The 20,874-nt window shown below is 35.3% G+C and overlaps 1 protein-coding gene across 10 annotated transcripts in view; it reads right to left on the bottom strand.

The window, feature by feature from the left end:
• The window catches only part of ZNF148 (zinc finger protein 148), a 125,049-nt gene that overhangs the window by 70,618 nt on the left and 33,557 nt on the right, over positions 1-20,874 (bottom strand). For 5 of the 10 annotated variants that reach the window (XM_084990884.1, XM_021070215.2, XM_084990883.1 and 2 more), the window contains one exon: positions 16,452-16,587. Coding sequence is in view for 4 of the 10 variants with exons in the window: in XM_021070208.2 (XP_020925867.1) it covers positions 3,867-4,199 (333 nt within the window). In the remaining 6 variants the exon portion in view is untranslated. Of the gene's footprint in view, positions 1-3,866; positions 4,216-16,451; positions 16,588-20,874 lie in introns of those variants that run through there. The other 5 variants (XM_021070208.2, XM_021070213.2, XM_021070209.2 and 2 more) reach the window with 2 other exon arrangements.

Below are 20,874 nucleotides of genomic sequence, written 5' to 3'. Positions count from 1 at the left end.
TACGGTCCAGTTATTGAGAACACACGTTAAAATACAGGACAAGAAAAGAGACCACATGGTCTTACAAGCAAAGAAATGAAAAGTTAGTTACTCTAATGAAAAATTACACAGGAGAAAAGTTCTGAGAAGCTGAATAATAGTAGACTGCCAAACAAAGAATATTACTGCTACATACAACATGTACAGAAGTAAAGAAAAAAATCAAATTGGACCTGGGTAACTAGAGCAACCTGATGTGCTAAAAGTATGAAGTGGGGAGAGGGGCTTGAACTACTCTACATAGGCTTTGGATAAGATGAGACATGACTCAAAGGCTCTTTCAGCCCAAGCAAAAGAGTACACTTCAGCTGTTTGGCAACAAAAAACCTCTGAAGAAGTTTTGATAGGGAAGTAACAAGTATAAATCTCCATGTGGCAAGATCACTTTAGAAATGATCTGAAATACAGAATGGACAAGGCTCAGGCTATAGTCAGTCTAACAAGAAGACTACTGCAATTAATTGACTACTTTATCCAACAGTAAAACATTAATTCTTCTCAAGCTCACAAGAAGCATTCACCAAGACAGCCCACATGCAGGGCCTTAAAACACAACTTCACCACTGTAAAAGAATAGAAGATCATATAATATTCACTCTCAAACCAGGAATTAAACCTGAAGAAAACAACAGAAAAATAGCTGGAAAGTTGCAAAATACTTGGAGATTAAACAACATACTTACAAATAACACATGAATCAAAGAAGAAATCTCAAGAGAATTACAAGATAAATTGAACAAAATTAAAATTAAAATACAACTTATCAAAAGTTGTAGGACATAGTGAAATCAGTGCTTAGAGAGAAATTTATATCATTAAGTACTAAAGTACGTTTATATATATCTATATGTTAGAAAAGATCTAAAATCAATCATCTAACCTTCTGCCTTTGAAAAATACAGGGAGAAAAAGGCATATTAAATCCAAAATAACAGAGAGAAAAATTATAAAAATTAGAGCAGAGGAGTTCCCTTGTGGCTCAGTGAGGTTAAGGATCTGGCGTTGTTACTACTGTGGCACAGCTCTATCTGTGGGCCAGGAATTTCCACATGCCGCAGGTGTGGCTTAAAAAAGCAAAAAGAGCAGAAATCAATGAAATTGAAAACTGGAAATCAAGAGAAAAAAATCAAAAGCTAGTTCTCTATAAAATTAATAAGACTCTACTCAGGGGAGGTGAAAATGGGAAACTGTTCAGTGAGTAAAGAGATCCAGTTTTGCAAGATGAAACAGTTCTAGAGATCTATGGCCCATCAATGTGAGTACATTTAACTGTATGCTCATACTGCATGTAATACTGTATGCTTAAAAACTATTAAAAAAATTAAAAAAAAAAAAAGGCAGCAAGCCTCTAGCCAAACTAAGAGAAAAAAGAGAAGACAAATTACTAATATCAGAAATGAAAGCAGGGACACATCACTAGAGATGCTATGGACTTCAAAAGGATAACAAAGGAATACTATTAACAACTTTATGCCCACAAATTTGACAACCTAGATGAACTGCACCAATTCCTCAGAAGACACCATCTGCTAATACGCACAGAAAAAGAAACAATGTGATTAGGTCTCTATTAAAGAAATTGAATCAGTAATTAATAACCTTCCAAAAAAGAAAGTACCAGGCCCTATGCATCCACTGGTGAATTCCACAAACATTTAAGGAAGAAATTATACCAATTATCTACAATCTCTTCCAGAAGACCAAAGCAGAGGGAATATTCTTAACTCATTCTATGACCAGAAATTACTCTAACACTAAAACCAGACCAAGATAGTACAAGAGAATAAAACTAGACCATAAACATAAATGTAAAATATCCTCAAAAAACTGAATCAAACAATGTTTTTAAAAGTTTTATACACCACAACCAAGTGGGATTCATTCCAGGTATGCAAGGCTGATGTAACTTTGAAAAATTAATGTACTCTATAACATCAATCAACCAGCTTAAAAAAAAAAAAGGCTACTGCAATTGACCAGGTTGCAGTAAAAAGTTGGTGAGCATATATATGTATTACAACACAATCAGAACCTGCTGTATAGCCCAGACAGCTCTACCTGATAATCTATGTGGGAAAAGAATCTGAAAGAAAATGAATGTGTGTACATGTACAACTGAATCACTTTGTTATAGGTCAAAAATTATCACAACACTGTAAATCAACCATATTTCAATAAAACTTTAAAAAAAGAAAGAAAAAGAACACAGAAGCAGCTATGCATTCATTCACACCATGTGCCAACACCTAGGACACAATGGAAAATAAGCAAAATTCATGCTCTCATAGAGCCATGAGAGCCAATTCATCAGAGGTGTACAGGGTGCGTAAGGCCCTATTGCAGGGACTCAACCTAGACTGGACAGAAGTGGCAGGCTGAGGATGATAAAGCACTAACTAGGTTTAAAAGAGAGAGGGGTTATGACTGAGAGGAATATTCTAAGTAGGATATATGAAGGTCCTAAAGCAAAAGAAAAGGCACCGTATATTAGAAGTACTGAAAGGATCTAGGTTTACATCATATTAAAGACAGACGAGGATTACATTTCAGTTGTAGTTTTGCTGGTCATCAGGTAAAAATAAAAATCCAAGAGGGTAAGAAAACACTCCGCCTCCTCACCTTCTTGAGCCTCCCACCCTCCTCGCCTGCATCAGCATCATGTTCAGGAAGGCCCTGCTCCTCTGCCTGGTTTGCCCTGGCTTACCCCACACTACTCCTAGAATTCATCACTGACCTAGAACCAACCACCAACCTACTAGACTTAACCAGTGACCAAGACCTCACTGAAAATGCAGAACACAGAGACTTTCACATTACCTATTAATGTGGAATTAAACACCCTCAGCTCTGGGGAAGAATTTACTGAGGCTAAGGTGATTACAATTCACTTCACACAGAAAACTTTTGGAGTTAAGATTATGAAGATGTCACTGCTGCTTATTCCAAAGGGCCTGTGACTAAAGCACCAAATGAGACTAGCAACTTCATGGTAGGCAACAAGTCCAGCTCAGTGTTTTTGGTTTGGAGGGTATTTTTAGAAAATGAAGCAGTTATCCATTAACTGTGGCCATCACTCTGCTAACAACAACTTTCTAAAAAGATTCTGTGCCTTGGAACAAGTCTACCATTCCATCATAGGAGCTCGAATAACTGCAAAAGATTCCAACACGTAGGATGTACCCACTTGAGGATAAAGTGGCAGAAACTGTACACAGACAGAAGAGGAGCATCTCAATCTCTTAACGCAGTCTCATTTAATATGGGCTCAATAAATGTTCATTTAAATTGAAAAAAAAAAAGTTATGGGTGCCTATAAAAGAGTACCTTAGGTGATGAACTATGACATGTAGGGTAAACAAGAAAGACTAACAGGCTGATATTAATTTTAAAAGACAATGAAAAAAATAAAGGCAGGACTTGCCAACAGTTACAGAATTTGAAGGAAAAATTCTCAAGTGTATGATCTTTTTCTACTTATGTTCAAGATTAATCTTTCTACTCATTTTTAAGGAGAAATCCAAAAGTTACTAAAACAAAGTTATCATTTAAAATTAAGCACTTTAAATTTGAAACACAGTAATCATGATAAATGTTATCCAGAAAAGACAAGTTTCTATAATGCATGTAATACAAGAACTTATTTTTTCTTTTTCAATTATGATTTTTGTCAATATTTACTATATCTATTTAAGAACACCCATTTTAACTATTTAAATTTAGCCTTTAAACATTTTCTGAAATTTCTTCAATGACTTGTAGTATTACCTAATACAAAATTAATTATGTTTCTAACTGTAAGTTTAAAATCTTATAAAGAAATTACTTACAGGAACATTAAGTGCATACTGTAGTCCTTGAGGAAGTCTTTCATGTGTTTCCATCTGCTCTTCATCATTTTTCACTGTCTCCTCATGGACCATGAGTTCATCATGTGATATCATATCCTGTTGTCTCATTTCACTTTCTTGTAACACTTCATCTGCAGCAAGGATCTCCTGGTGAGGCATACTCCGATCTTGAAGCACCGACTCCTGCAGTTCCCCAGACACGGTAGACTGGCCAGACACTCCACCCATTACAACCATTGCCCTGGAAGACTGCATTTCGTCTATGCCGCCACATTTAAGAAACAATCCTTCCAGTTTGTCGTCAATGTTCATGCTTAAGTATAACTGCCTAGAAAGACCAAGTTTGGCAACAAAGCATAATAAATTAGTTTTAAATGTCTACTTGAATTTTTAAAATTTCAAATTATGAAAGGTGCACATTTTAATAGAAGTGTTTTTATTCATGTAATTTATTATTGCCTCCAATTTTAAAATTACCAAGATAAGTTTCCAAAGGCTGACAGAGTAAAATACAAATTTTCATTTTGACATTAAGGCACAAAATCCTAATCTATTTCGTTATAAAAAAAAAAAAGAGCTTGATATAAAGCAAATTGGGGGAAAATACTTGTAACACCAGAGGATCCATATCCTTTAATATATTAAATGTCTTAAAAAAAAAAATACAAAGATACATTAAGAAACAAACTGAGGAGTTCCCTTGTGGCACAGCAGGTTAAGGATCTGGCACAACGTCACTGTTGTAGCAAGGGTTCAGTCCCTGACCTGGGAACTTCCACATTCCGCAGGTGCAGCCAAAAAGCAACAACAAAGAAATAAACAGAACACTCTCAGGTAAATCATAAAGAAAAAGCAGAAACAGTCACTAAATATATAAAATAATATTCTTTTACAGTAGTAATTTAAAAAATGAATATTAAAACAGTTTATCTACCAAACTCTTACAAAGTATATCCAAGGTTGAGATGGCAGGAGAAAAAAGATACTCATCTATTGACAGTGGGAGTATATCAACTACTTTGAAAGACAATTTGGTACTATGCAAAAGCCATAAACATGCACATATTGTCTGAACTGGCAATTTACACCTTTTAGGAACCTATCCTGATGAAATCACAACTGCATATAAAGATATACATGGAAAATCACTACAGTGGTGTTTCAACAGTGAAAAACTACCTTTACACCATGCATTCAACAAAAAGAAACTGGTTAAGTTATATTCATACATACATTTTAAAACTAGACTATAGTGATGGCTGCACCTCTCAGTAAATTTACTAAAAATCACTGAATAATATACTGAAAATATGTGAATTTTATCTCAATAAACTTTTTCTTAAAAACAAAATCAGAAAAACGGCTACCCTTTGGTGACAGGGCTGGTGACAGGAGACAGGTAAAGGGGAAGTGGGAGCTGACAATGTTTTTTCTTGAGTTGAATGCTGATTGCACAGGTGTGCTCAACTTTTTAAGTTTTAAGATGTGTAACTGTGATATGCGCAAATTTCCACCAGTTATTATCCCCCAATAAAATATAAAAGTCAGTAGGAATCTTAAAAAATCTATACAATCTTCCACAGCACCAATGTACATTACCACCAACAGTGTAAATTGGTGCAACCACTGTGGAAAACAGTATGGAGATTCCTCAGAAAACTAAAAATAGAATTACCATTTGATCAAGCAATCCCACTCCTGGGCATCTATCCAGAGAAAACCATGACTGGAAAAGATACATGTCTTCAATGTTCACTGCAGCACTATATACAATAGCCGAGACATGCAAACAAATTAAATGTCCATCAACAGAGGAGTGGATCAAGAAGATGTGCTACATATACACAATGGAATATTACTCAACCAGTAAAAGGAAAGAAATAATGACATTTGCAGCAACATGGATGGACCTAAAAATTATCGTGTTAAGTGAGGTCAGTCAGATGGTAAGACACCAACATCAAATGCTATCACTTTACATGCAGAACATAAAAAAAGGACACAATGAACTTCTCTGCAGAACAGATACTGACTCACAGACTTCGAAAAACATATGGTTTTCAAATGAGACAGGTTGGGGGGTGGGGGGGTGCATGGGGGGTTTGGGATAGAAATGCTATAAAATTTGGTTGTGAGGATCATTCTACAAAAAAAAAATTTTAAATGAATGTAAAATGTCAAGACTGATTAAAAGAAAAAATCCATACAGTAAAAAATATTCCTGAAAAATATTTGAAAATTTTGGGGAACTACCCCAACATATTAATGGAAATCTATGTGTACATATATTTGTTTGAATGGACACAAGTTATCGAAAATGCTAACAATACTAATACTACTGGGTGGTGAAACTGCCAGCTTTTTTCATGTCTACATTTATAATTTGAAAACTTTATAAAAAATATAATAAAAAATTTTTTTACAAATACTTTTAAAATTTGTTAAAATGAAAAAAGCAGTATTTTTGTTGCTAATACATTAAGTAGTTGCACACGATTACATAAATTTAAGAGGTCATAAGAACTAGACACTATTAAATAATTACATTATTTTCTCCATTAATTATTGAAAAAAATAGGCATTATTAACTATGGTTGGTATCAATTCATATTCTACTGTGTTACTTAAGGAATTAGCATAACAATAATGAAAACCAAAGAAACTTCATCTCAAAGAATGTCAAAGCACTGGTACAGTTTTTTTTAACACACACACACACACACACACACATGAAGGGCCCACAATTAGTAAATGCATTAACTATGTTTCAGTTTAGTCACCTCTTTTCCAGATCAATCAGATAGATAATGGTTACTACTTGATCATAGCTTTCAGAAGTAAAATAAATGATCAGTTAAAAACAAATATATTACTGAAATCTAAATTCTCTTTCATTTACTAAGGTTATCATCTAGGGAGAAAACTTTACTTAAATGTACAGCTCAAAAAATATAGGGAGTTCCCACTGTGGCTCAGCGGTTTACAAACCCTACTAGTATCCATGAGGATGACAGTTCAATCCCTGGCCTCACTCAGTGAGTCTAGGATCCGGCGTTGCCATGAGCTGTGGTGTAGGTTGCAGACACGGCTTGGATCTGGCGTGGCTGTGGCTGTGGCACAGGCCAGCAGCTATAGCTCCAATTTGACCCCTAGGCTGGGAGCCTGCATATGCCACGCAGGTGTGGCCCTAAAAAAAAGTCACAAAAAAAAAAAAAAAAAAAAAACCCAGCTCATATAAACAGCAAAGTAAACAAAATAAAAATATAATTCATACTTGCTAACCTTGTTTTCCCTGGTACCAAGTAGCACCATAAGCCTAGAATAGAATACATACTGAACAAAGGAACAAGAATCTGATTTCTCTTCAAAATCTTTAGTAAAGGACATTTAAAGTATATCATCAAATAACTGTCCTTTTCAAATATTCTATCACATTTCTTAGAGAATAGCTATGCTACAACTAAGTGAAAAGTCTCTTAGGGTTAAAATTTGCTTATTTCTTTGAAAATCCTTATCAAATCAATTATATTCTTCTAATCTATTAACTGTTTTCCTAAAGCATTTGGAAAGACCCTAACTTAAAAGGGGTTTAAATACTTACAAAGCCACCCTTTATTGTAATTCTCTATTACTGTGACATCTGCTACTGCCACATATATCATTAAAAAAAAAATTGAACAAAAAACCTAGGAAGCTTTTAAAGAATATGGGAAAAGTAGAAGTAGTAGTAATTAAAAGAAGACGTTAATAAAAGATATTACAGAAACTGACCTAGGACAGAATTTAAGTTTTTTTAAAATTAGCAAAAATGAAGTTGACTTAGTAATAACCCAATGCAAGGCCTACATTCCCCTCCAGCAGTGGTCCCCATCTCCACTGTTACTGATCATGTACCTCATAAATTTTTTAAATTAGTATATTTTAATATATGCATACTATTTAAAAATATATTCCTATAATACAATGTTAATGTATAATATGCTTTTTGAAACAAACAAAAATATAATTTTTAAAAACCTAATATCTAACATCAGGCTGAAAGAGTAAGTACTAAGGAACACAAAGTACTCCGGAGACAGAGAATATCTGGTGGGGGCGGGGGTAGAAAGCAGGTTTTCAGAAAAGTGCCTGAGTCAAAGACTTGGAACATCTCAATAAAGAGGCAGTAAAAGGAAAGGGAAGTGGAAATACTGAAAATGGAAGGCAAACTTGATCTTTCTAAAAATTTTCTTGAAAACAGGTCGAATACACAGATAAATAAATCTCTTTTCCTTTTTTACACGTGGTTTCTTATTCCTATACTCCAAATTTAACCATATATTTCAAATTACTGGCTAATCTAGAAACTGTTTCAAACAATTTCCCTGAAATATCAGAAAATAAGTTATCAACACAGATTTCAGTATCAACGAACACTGCTCTGACAAGGTTTTAAAGTGAGCTTTGGAAAAGTCTACCAAAATGGAAACTGTTAAGTACTGTTGACCCAACAGCCTCTCTGCTAGGTGTACATAGAATCCTATGAAACGAGCTTATTCATAAAAAGTAACCAAGGGTATCTGGTGAAACCTTTTAATGGAGAAAGACTAGAAACAACTTCAGCATCACTAATAGACTTATTAAATTAATTATGATTCAACAATAAAACAGAACAGACACAGCCATTAAAAGGAATGAGATGACTATATGAAGTGGATGAAAAGTTCTCCAAGATATATATTAAGTGAAAAAAATAAAGAAGAATATTTCATACATAAGTAAGTGAGCCATACTTGTATCACAACCTCAATCAGTGGCTGGGCAGAGTAAGCTGAATAGGAAATCAAACAAGGTTCTCAAACAAGAAGTTAATTTCACTAAGCCTACAGTAAAAGAGAAAAAGACAAAGCTACCCTAAGAAAAATGATAAAGAAAAACATGTTTTTTATTGTCCTTGAAGCTCTCTTATAAACACTAACTTTTCCCCTTCTAACTGTTGCATGGTCTCAGTCAAAGCTCTCACAAGTGCTTCACTGCACATTCAAAAACCCAAATATGACAAAAGGTCCCACACTCAAAAATGAACATGAGCTACTTCCCTTCTCTAATTCCAGTATTTTCAGGGAGGATGAGCTGAGTATAAAAAAAGGCAATGAGGAGTTCCCGTCGTGGCGCAGTGGTTAAGGAATCCGACTAGGAACCATGAGGTTGTAGGTTCGTTCCCTGGCCTTGCTCAGTGGGTTAAGGATCTGGCGTTGCCATGAGCTGTGGTGTAGGTCGCAGACGCGGCTCAGATCCGCAGTGCTGGGGCTCTGGCGTAGGCCGGTGGTTACAGCTCCCTTTAGACCCCTAGCCTGGGAACCTCCATATGCTGAGGGAACAGCCCTAGAAAAGGCAAAAAGACAAAAAAAAAAAAAAAAAAAAAAAAAGGAATGATATAATCAATACATACTAAGATGTAAATATTTAAATGTCTCTTCCTGCTAAATTTTCAAAAAGCCAACTGCTTACTGACCCAAATGTCTACACAATGAACAGAAAATAAAGAGTTAGGAATATTATACAGGAGAGAGAAAGAAAGAAAGAATGTCTCTTTTAAGTCACATCCCTTACATGTAAGGCTGCTCTGGAAGAAAAAAAGAAACAATTAATTTGCATTCCCAGAAGTTTCTGTCAAATTGAGAATAAAGAAGTACCACGTGGTATAATAAGCAATAAGCCACCCATAGCTCCTTGCAATGACCCATTATTTTGTAAGTGAAGGAGGCTTGGGCAGCTAACAAAGGGTATAAAGTGTCAGAGCTGGTAAGAGCCAAGAAAAAATGAACAATAATGTTCTAGAACTAATTCAGCTAAAGGTAGGACGGTACTCCTTCCAGAATTTCAAGTTACCCAGAACAAAGACTGCTAAAAACTATAACTTAGAGAGAAGAAGAAAGGAAGGGGCCCACCTCAGGAAAATTTCTCCAAAATCTCCCTTTAGCAGATTACTTCAAATTCTGCATTCTTTCCCTGCTTCCAAATTGGATTCTTCCCTCATCCCCATCCCTCTGCCAGAGAAGCTGGAAAGTACAGTAACAGGAATACTCAGAGGATGACAATTCAGCATCCTGGTCCCTTCAATTCCCCCTCTCTCACATACACCCCCATCGGCCTTTTATACTGCAAAATATTTGGTTCAGCTCGGTTAAAGGATTAAGTAATCCCTAGTCATTTAAGCCTAATGACAATGCTGCACTTAAAGAGAATAAAAATTATCAGCCATCACTTTCTCCTGTCTTCCAGAAGAGACAGTTTTCTCTTCTTGTTGTCACCTTCTAATTTAAAGTTTCTAATCAACTGTGTGCAAGCAATTAGAAACTAAGCTTCAGGGATTTGTATAAGTTGAAAGAGTAAATAAGCTTTAAGTTAGGGATTTTAATAAGGAGTTAAACACCTGGGCTTTTACCATAAACATTTGAAACAATTATTTTCTAAGCTGGGGGACTGTTTGGGCTTATTTTCAAAGTACAAAGTTAACAGAACCATACATAATATATGAACAAGTTGGGCATTACTACTCATTTTTAGTCAACTATATACAAGGCACTTAAAATGCTGAGTTTCTTAATGGGAAATCTATACAATTAATGAAGAGAGTATTTTTCCAAATTGATTAATAGGTTTGAATCTATATTATAAAAGTCAGAGATTCTCATAACCCAGAGGAAAAAAGACACTTGACATGTGTTGAGAATCTACCAGATATAAGACACTGCTGGGCACATTGTTGTTAAGTCATTTCACTTAATAATTACAGTAACACTCAAAACAGTAACAGTAATCCCATTTAGAAAACAAAGAAACTCGAGTTTACCCAAAGTCACAGCTGGGAGGTAAACTGGATTTGAAAACAGACTTTCTGCCATACCTCTGGTCCTAAAAAGGCCCTGGACACTAAGAACCCTGTGAACTCACACTCCTCGTCTACCTGCTGAGGCCACCCTGTCAGTACTGCTTGGCTTGGCAAAGCAATCTAACTCTCCTTGGCCAACTACTCCTATCTCATGGCTACCATGGGAGAATTTTGTGTGACACAGAATCCTTCTTCTCCTTCAGGAATGGACACGTTCCACAATTCCTGTTTTCTACTTCTACCTATTACTCACACCTCAGTGAATTTCTCTTTTTTTTTTAATATTTACATATACTCTCTTAATCCTTCCATTCTTTCTTCAAACCTTTACCAAGTTACTTTAGGAAAATCTCTCTGCCTCCCCTTCCTTTATTTTCCTATTTTCACTGGAAAATCAAAAAATAATCCTAAATATGACTGATAAATGTAGGAGCTATGCTAAAGTTACACATGTATCAAAGAAAAGAGGGCTGTAAATTTTATAATGAAAGGAGATTTGAAGACATGCCATAATCCTCTAAAATTCTTGAAAGCACCTAGCTTCCCCTTCAGAACGTACATGAATAGCCATCTTCCACCTCATCTACCTTTAATTAAATCTGCACTTAAGCATTAAAGAAATATTTCTCACTCAAAGATACTGCCTTTCTGTTTCTATTTATTGAGTTTGGCTACAATATTATTTTCATCAACATTCATTAAATGCATTATTTAATGAAGTTCTGCATTAGAACTTCAACTAAATGAGTCAAAACAATTATAGTGGGCAAGCTTAGGAACCTAAACATCATTCTTTTCTAGAAAAAGAATAATATCCAGCTCAAAATATTCCCCAAATCAATAATAACCTGCCTTGAACCAGGACCCATTCAATCTATAAGGAAACTTCACTTGTAGGGAAAAGAGAAATACTCAGATCTGGGAACCTATTTTGAAACAGATAAAAAAGAAAAACTGAATTTCACAAACTCCTCCTGATCCAAATCATTTTTACCAAACTCCTTACTGTCTGGAGGATGCCAATTACATGAATTTAGACATTAACACTTCTTTTTTTTTTTTTTTTTTGTCTTTTCAGCTATTTCTTGGGCTGCTCCCGAGGCACATGGAGGTCCCAGGCTAAGGGTCAAATTGGAGCTGTAGCCCCTGGCCTATGCCAGAGCCACAGCAACACGGGATCCGAGCCGCGTCTGCGACCCACACCACAGCTAACGGCAACACCGGATTGTCAACCCACTGAGTAAGGGCAGGGACCGAACCCGCAACCTCATGGTTCCTAGTCGGATTTGTTAACCACTGCGCCACGACAGGAACTCCCTGACATTAACACGTCTAACCTTATGTAGGAGTCATTGAGAAATTACACTTTATAAATATCAGCACTAGAAATACAAATATTAATCAGCTTCAAGATCAAATTGGTTCTACAAAGAAACTATAAAAAAAAACCACATAATCAACATGGATTTAAAAATTCACCATTTGGCATTCCTAAGAATCTTTCTACTATTATTCCCTCTCATCCTTCCATAGCATAGTTTTGATCTAAACAAAAACTGTTTCATCTCTAATTTAGAAACAAAATCTACCTCTTCTCTAGGCATATTCTACATTCAAACACCCCTTCAGATATACCTTTGTATAATTACCATTTTGTATCTACAATGCTATCTTGTAAACTATGGCTTCAATGATTTTTAAATTGATACTATTTGAAACAGCCTAATAAGAGCATCATTTATAGTAATGACGAGACTAACTGGCCTTTCTTATTATTGCTAGCAAAAATAAAAGATGTTTAATAAGACAACTTAAGACTTAAATCACTTTTTACAATATGACAACTCAACAAAAACCTGTGATCATTTTTCAACAAAAGAAAAATAATCTATAAATATTTAAGCCAAGGACTTCCCTGTGGCTAAGAGGGTTAAAAATCCAACATTCGGAGTTCCTGTCGTGGCACAGTGGTTAAAAAATCCGACTAGGAACCATGAGGTTGCAGGTTCAATCACTGCCCTTGCTCAGTGGGTTAAAGATCCGGTGTGGCCATGAGCTGTGGTGTAGGTTGCAGATGTGGCTAGGATCCCGCGTTGCTGTGGCTCTGGCGTAGGCTGGTGGTTACAGCTCCCATTAGACCCCCAGTCTGGGAACCTCCATATGCCATGGGAGTGGCCCAAGAAATGGCAAAAAGACAAAAAAAAAAAAAAAAAAGAATCCAACATTGTCACTGCTGTGGCTTTAGTTACAGCTGTGGCGCAGGTTCTACCCCTGGCCTGGGAACTTCCACATGCCACAGGCATGCCCCACCCAAAAATAAATAAATAATTTAAACCAAAGTTAATAGGCATCTCTATATACTTGGTGGCCCCCTCAATAAAGCAGTATCTAAGCATATTCACCATCCCAAATACTCATCACAATCTTCTAAAATAATACAACAAGCAGAAATTGGTTTTTAGAAATGGAATTAAGAAACAGTAAAACATCTGGGAGTTCCCGTCGTGGTGCAGCAGAAATGAATCCAACTAGTATCCATGAGGATGCGGGTCCAATCCCTGGCCTTGCTCAGTGGGTTAAGGATCAGCACTGCCGTGAGCTGTGGTACAGATTGCAGATGCGGCTCAGATCCCCTGTTGCTGTGGCTATGGCCAGCAGCTATAGCTCCAGTTCGACCCCTAGCCTGGAACTTCCATATGCCAGGGGTACAGCTCTAAAAAGAAGAAAAAAAAAAGTAAAACATCAAATTTATGGCAGCTGTTTGAGAAATGTTTTTCCTTTTTTCCATTTGGCTATGCCCTCAGCATATGGAAGTTCCTGGGCCAGGGATCAAACCTGCACACAATTAGAGACCAAAGCTGCTGCAGTGACAACATTAGGTCCATAACCCACTGTGCCACAAGAGAATTATAAGTTATCTTTAAAAGAAGAGGGAGGAGTTCCCATTGTGGCTCAGTGGTTAACGAGCCCGACTAGCATCCATGAGGACGGAAGGTTCAATCCCTGGCCTCGCTCAGTGGGTTAAGGATCTGGCGCTGTTGTGAGCTGTGGTGTAGGTCAGACGCAGCTCAGATCCATGTTGCTATGGCTGTGGTGTAGGCCAGCAGTTACAGCTCTGATTGGACCCCTAGCCTGGGAACCTCCATATGCCTCGGGTGAGACCCTAAAAAGATAAAAGAAAAGAAAAGAAGAGGGAAAGGGAAAAGGGTGTAAAGTCCAAGCAAAACAGAACCCTACATTCTGCTAGATCTAGCAGTTTCATCCATTACATTTCATGTCAATACCCACATTCCAAACATTAATATTAAAAATACTTATTCCCCTAGGAAACTATGAATTTTCTAGTCTTGTGTAATAAAAGAAACATTAAAAATATGTCTTAAACTTTCCTGCACATTATGAACAAACATTAAACACCTAAGTAATTTTTAATATGTACAATATAGTAACCAAGATTCATTCCAAAATAGTAAAGTGTTAAGTAACTATTTAATACAACATTTTATATTTTAAACAGTAGATAAGTATTCTTACTTAACAGGACAAACCCTATCTATGAAGTACAATAGAACTAAAAATGCATTAATTGCCTTAAATGCCAAAAACACCTATCATGTCTTATAACCATTAGTACTAAAGTTAAATCAATAGGTATAAAATACATACTGAATACAAGTATACAAATTTATCAAAACTAATTATCTCAAGTCTCAAAAAAAAGGTACCAAGGTTAACATACGTTGATGTTGACATAAAATATGAATAAAAACTGACAACTAGTTTCAAACCTTCTAACAACATCTCTAATAAAAACATATTTGATACCTGTTTCAAAATACAGTATTTACAACAGGACAAGAATTATAAGATGTCACTATACTGAAGCATTTTTCAGCTAAAAAAAAAAGTATGAAGTATACAATGTCTTTGGGAATAAGTTGTTCTGATGAGATCTAAACATTTAGAATGACAGACATTTTTTTTTTCTTGCTCTTTTTTGTTTGTTTCTTTTTGGGGCCACACCTGCAGCAGAGCAGCCGCAGCAACACCAGATCCAAGCCACATCTGTGACCTACACCATGGCTTGTGGCAACACCAAAGACCCGACCCACTAAGCAAGGCCAGGGAGCAAACCCACATCTTCATGGATACTAGTGTGATTCTTAACTCACTGAACCCCAATGGGAACTAACAATAACAGACTTTTTAGTTAGAAGGAACCAGTTGCACATTACTTAGTTTTATGTGTAATTAAAAAGGTCCTCCTCAAAGCCCTCACCCTTGCCCTAAGGATTTAAAACATTAAATAAACCACTTCGCAGTGAAACAAAATGAGGAACTATCTCAAGTTAATTTTAAGACCTTATTCCATTTTACAATATCAAGACCAGCAGTACTTAATCACAGAACTATGATGAACAGTCACAAAACTAAAACTGTCTCAGAACTCAAATAAGCACAATTCCCAAAGTACTGTCACAAGCCAAGAGTTAATATGTCTTAGACAATAAAATTATTTTAATATTAATCCAATTAGATAAACAGAAAGTAAATCTGACACAAAACCTAATGTTACAACCAGCTGCCCCAGATTGTTCTCTCCTTCTTGCCCAATAAGAAAATACTAAGTGAAACACACGATGACTTAGGTTAGACTCATTTTCCATCCAGCCTCCCTTGCAGCTGGTTGTGGTGAAGTGACAAGAGCCACTGGCATATGAGTAGAAATGGTATACACAACTTCCCTTAGAGAAAAAGAAAATGTTTTCCCTTGAGTTCCCGTCATGGCTCAGCGGTTAACAAACCTGACTATCCTCCAACAGGATGTGGACTCAATCCTGGCCTAGCTCAGTGGGTTAAGGACCTGGCGTTACCATGAGCTGTGGTATAGGTCACAGACAAGGCTCAGATCTGGTGTGGCTGTGGCTGTGGCGTAGGCCAGCAGCTATAGCTCCAATATGACCCCTAGCCTGGAAACTTCCATATGCCCCAAGTGCAGCCCTAAAAAGCTAAAAAAAGAAGAAAGAATAACAAAGCAAGACAAAGAAGCCTAGGTCATGATAATTCTAGAGTCTTTAATCTTGAGATCATTTACACACCTTTTTAAGCATGTGTCACAGTAAACAAGCCTAAATCTTAACCAATATACTTAATATAAATGATTATTAAATTATCTACATAATTGCTTCCTTGTATCAGCACAGGCAAGCAAACATGTACAAATGTACAGTAACTGGTAAGTTCTTTCACATGTAAAAAATTATATACCAACCACCATTAAATGTGATTAACTGGTCTCATTCTCCCACACATAAAAATAGTTTCCCCGGAAATTCCAGAAAATATAATGTGAGTATGTATGTGTTGATGACAAGCAGGTTATAAGTCCAACAGACCTGCTGAGAAAAAGGTTAAAGAAGGAAATACCTTCCCACTTAAATGTCACTTAAAATTACATAATGAGGTATACACATTTCTCTGTGCTAAACTTAAAGCCCAAAACTATATTCCTCATCAATTTTCTCTTAACACTGTTTTCTCAAGAAAAATATTAAATCCCAAGGTTCTTTCAGATATAAATACTGAAAAATTAAGAAAGTATCATACAAACTCAACATGAAATTCTAGCAGACAAAAAATGGTTTCCTATTTGAAAAAATTTACTTATTCATGCTAAGTATTGAAGTTACCTGAGACTAAGGTAAAAATGAAGACTTCAAGGAAGGGGATGCTGTAGAGTTGAAAAAGAAATCATGGTTGAGTTTCTACCTTTCGTAGGCTTCAGAGACCCTCAATACCACCTTAATCACTTACGCCATCCAATTCCTACAAAAAATAACAACACACACAACACACACATTACTTATGGAGAGAAAAAATACTGTATGGCTACAATATGGACAAACTGGTATACATAACTAAGTGGTTACTCTTTGTAAATAGTAAACTATGCCTGAATAACCAGTGCAATGACTTGTTTTTAAATCTAAAACTGGGAAAATGTAGTAAGTGGTAACTGTGAAATAACCCTGACCTTGTAAAGAATAATTTGCCTAGATCTGGAGTCTACACTTTCAGAGATAAAGGATGTTGGAGGAAATTCAGAACGTTACACACCTAAATGCTTACAAAAGAGAAAACAATGATTAAAAAAATCACTTAATAACACTGTTCATATATGCTTTGTAAAAGGCTCTGAAGTGAAGAGAGAAACAAACACATTTCTAGGCTTTATAAATAACAAATAGAACTAGTCCTGTACAGAATGCATGTGTATTCACAATAGAAAGGACTGCAGTTGTAAAACTGTATTAAATACCTACAGAAATATGATCATCAATGTCATCTTTGACTGGAAAAGCTGACAAAAAGATGAGAATAATCATTTTGTACTAGACACCAAAAAAAATTAAAAGGAAGAACATAAGGTACATATAGGAAGTAATCTTCCTGACAGTGAATATTTCTGAGCATAGTAACAGATTAAAGAGTTTATGGTTTTTAAAATAGACATTTTTAAAAAATATTATAATCCTATCTCTCAACAACAGTTTATATATACTCCTCCACAGAAAGCTTGGAGACCAGATGATATATGACACATGCTACAATTTTATATCAGTTTTTACAATGGTGCAACGGCAAGAAGAACACTCCTTCTCACCCAAAACATACCAATAATAAGTCCATCTTTGTACTTCAGAATAACAATAATTCACTTTTTTAAAAATTTCAACACTGTATCCGTTATTTTTTAAAAGTTTAAATTCTGACGGTGCTATTCACCCCTCAATATTCCTTCAATTCAGAATTTTCCTGGATACTGATGTATGTCTATTTTGGCAGAGAAACTTTTGTTCAAAATATAAATTTTTTTCAATAGGACTATATCATATATAAATAATAGTGAAATGATAACAGTAACAATAACGTGAGCAAGCAGGGAAGAGGGAGTCACAATCTGAGGTTGCTCAAATGTTATCTAAAATGCCAGGTTTTCAACAGTAAATTAAAGATACACAAAAGGAAAAAGAAAAATGAGACCCACATGAATGGAAGACAGCAATCACCACAGTTTTTCAGTATCCCCAGGTGTTGCTTTAGGCAAAGATTTCAAAACATTATAGATATGTTAAAAGAGGTAGAAGGACCCACCTTTAAATTTTTTTTAATTATGAAAACAATCAACAAATAAGAGATTCTCAATATAAGTACAGAAATTACATAAAGGAACCACATGGAAATTCTTTAGTTGAAGAGTACAATAACCAAAACAAAAATAATTCACTGCAAGAGTCAAGATGGCAAAAGAAAATCAATGACCTTGAAGATACATCAGGAGAAACTATCCAATCTGAAGATCAGAGAGGAAAAAAATTGAATAGAGCTTCAGAGATCAACTTACCAAAGTTTCTGGAGTCCCAGAGGAGAGGAGAGAAATGGTTAAGAAAAAAAAATTTTTTTAATAAAACACCAGCCAAAAACCTCCCAAATTTGACTTTTTTAAAGAAGAAATCAAAACTATGGGTCTTAGAAGATTAAGGAGAATAATTACAAAGAGACACAACCAAACACATCACAGTGAAACTGTCAAAACCAAAAACAAGGAGAAAAATCATGCAAACATAAAGAGAAAAATTACTCAGTGTGCACAGGGAACCAACACAATTACCAGCTGACTTTCAATCAGAAATAACAGAGGGAGTTCCCGTCGTGGCGCAGTGGTTAACGAATCCGACCAGGAACCATGAGGTTGCGGGTTCGATTCCTGCCCTTGCTCAGTGGGTTAACGATCCGGCGTTGCCGTGAGCTGTGGTGTAGGTTGCAGATGCAGCTAGGATCCCGCATTGCTGTGGCTCTGGCGTAGGCCAGTAGCTACAGCTCCGATTGGACCCCTAGCCTGGGAACCTCATATGCCGCAGGAGCGGCCCAAGAAATAGCAAAAAGACAAAAAAAAAAAAAAAAAGAAAGAAATAACAGAGGCCAGAAGACAATGGGATCACATTCTCAAAATGCTGAAAGAAAAAAAAAGCTGTCAACCAAGAAGGCAGCAAAATTACCCTTCAAAAACAAACATATAGTAAACACAGTCACGGATGAACAAAGACTAAGAGAATTTTTTGCAGATGTGCCATACAAAAAATACTACAGGAATTCCATCAAGTTGAAAGGAAATGACACCAGACTTAAATACACAGGCAGAAAAGACCACCACCAGAAACTGCAAATGTGTGGGTTAAACTAAAAGACTATATATCTTTCTCATTTTTCTCTTAACATCTTTAAAAGACATGTTTAATGCAATGACTATAACATTGAATTGCTGGGTTTATAAAATATATAAACTAATATACATACAACAATAGCAGCACAATAGAGAAGGAGAAAATGGAGCTATACTGGAGCAAAGGCTCTGTATTTTACTGATACTGACTTAGTGTTACTAGTCAACAGTCTATTCAAATGCATAATATAAACACTAGTAACAACCACAAAGAAAATATCTTGAATTATATTTAGAAAAGAAATCAACAGAGTAATTAATATGGCACACTAAAATATATTTAACACAAAAGAAGGCAGCTAAGGAACCACAGAGAAACAAAAACCATGAGACATATATAAAAAGGTAAAATGGCAAATTAATTCCAACCATGTCCATAATTAAATGTGAATGTCTCAAAAGCCCAATGGACAGGCAGAGACTGTCAGAATGGACAAAAAAAAAAAAAAAAAAACAATACTCAACTATGTGCTGTCAACAACAAACACACTTTACATTCTAGATTGAAAGCAAAAAAGATGGGGGGAAAGATTATACTATGGAAAGAGAACCATGAGAGGGCTCAGGTGGTTATATTAATATTAGACAAAATAGACTTTAAGATGAATATTACTGGAGAGGAAGAAAGATATTTCATGATAGTCAATAAATTAGAAAGATATAACAATTATGAACCCTAAAATAATGAAGCAAGAATCAACATTATTGAAAAAAATAGAAAATTCAACAATTACAGTTGGAGATTTCAATATCCCACTCTAAATAACGACTGTACAAAAAATTAACGAAGATAGAGTAAACTTGAACCACACTTTAAACCAACTAGACCTAGTTGACATACAGAAAACTTCAGCAAACAAGAGAAAACATATTGTTTTCAGGTACATATGAAACGCTCTCCAGGACAGATCAAACGCTACGCCATCAAATAAGACTCAAATTTAAAAGGACTCAAGTCATACAAAGTACATTCTCCAATCATTAAGGAATTTTATTGATATCAACTAAATGAGAAATTGAAAAATTCTCAAGTGTTTGAAAATTATACTTCACAATTCTAAATAATATACAGATCAAAAAAGAAATTAAAAGAGAAGTTAAAGAATATTTTTAACTGAATGAAAACAAAAACAAATGTCAAAATTGACAGGATGCAGACAAAGCAGTGCTTAGAAAGAACTGTGTAACTTTTTGCATATACTTGGAAAAGTCTCAAATAAATGACTTAGGCCTCCACTTTAATAAACCAGAAAAATGCAAACTAAACTGCAAAGTAAGCTCAAGAAAAGAAATATTAAAAATAAGAGCATAAATTAATGAAATACAAAGCACAAAAAAAGAGAAAAACTTGGTTCTTTAAATAAGATCAACAATGCCGCAGGTGCGGCCCTAAAAAGAAAAAAAAAAAAGATCAACAAAATTTATAAACTTTTAGGTAGAATTATCAACAACAAAGAGAAAAAATACATTTACCAAAATGAGGAATGAAAGAAGAGATATTACCACTGACCTCACAAAATTAAAATTATAAGGGAAGTAATATTATAAACAAATATGTGCCAAAAAACTAAACAACTTTTATAAAATGCCTAAAAAGACACTATTACTGACACATAAATAGATTAAAGAGAGAACATAAAAATCTGAATAAAACAAACTGAATTAGCATTCAAAAATCTTCCCACAAAGAAATGGCTTCGATGATGAATTCTATCAAATATTTAAGAAATACTAATCCTTCACAAACTCCTTCACAAAATAGAGAAAGACGGGAGTTCCCATTGTGGCACAGCAGAAACGAATCCGACTAAGAACCATGAAGTTGTGGG

Source organism: Sus scrofa, chromosome 13 (genome assembly GCF_054392235.1).
Source record: "Sus scrofa isolate SSC_HxYL_T2T_F1_AM1 chromosome 13, Sscrofa_HxYL_maternal_Yorkshire_Landrace_v2.0, whole genome shotgun sequence".
Taxonomy (NCBI): Eukaryota; Metazoa; Chordata; class Mammalia; order Artiodactyla; family Suidae; genus Sus; species Sus scrofa.
This window is presented reverse-complemented; position numbering and strand designations above follow the sequence as displayed.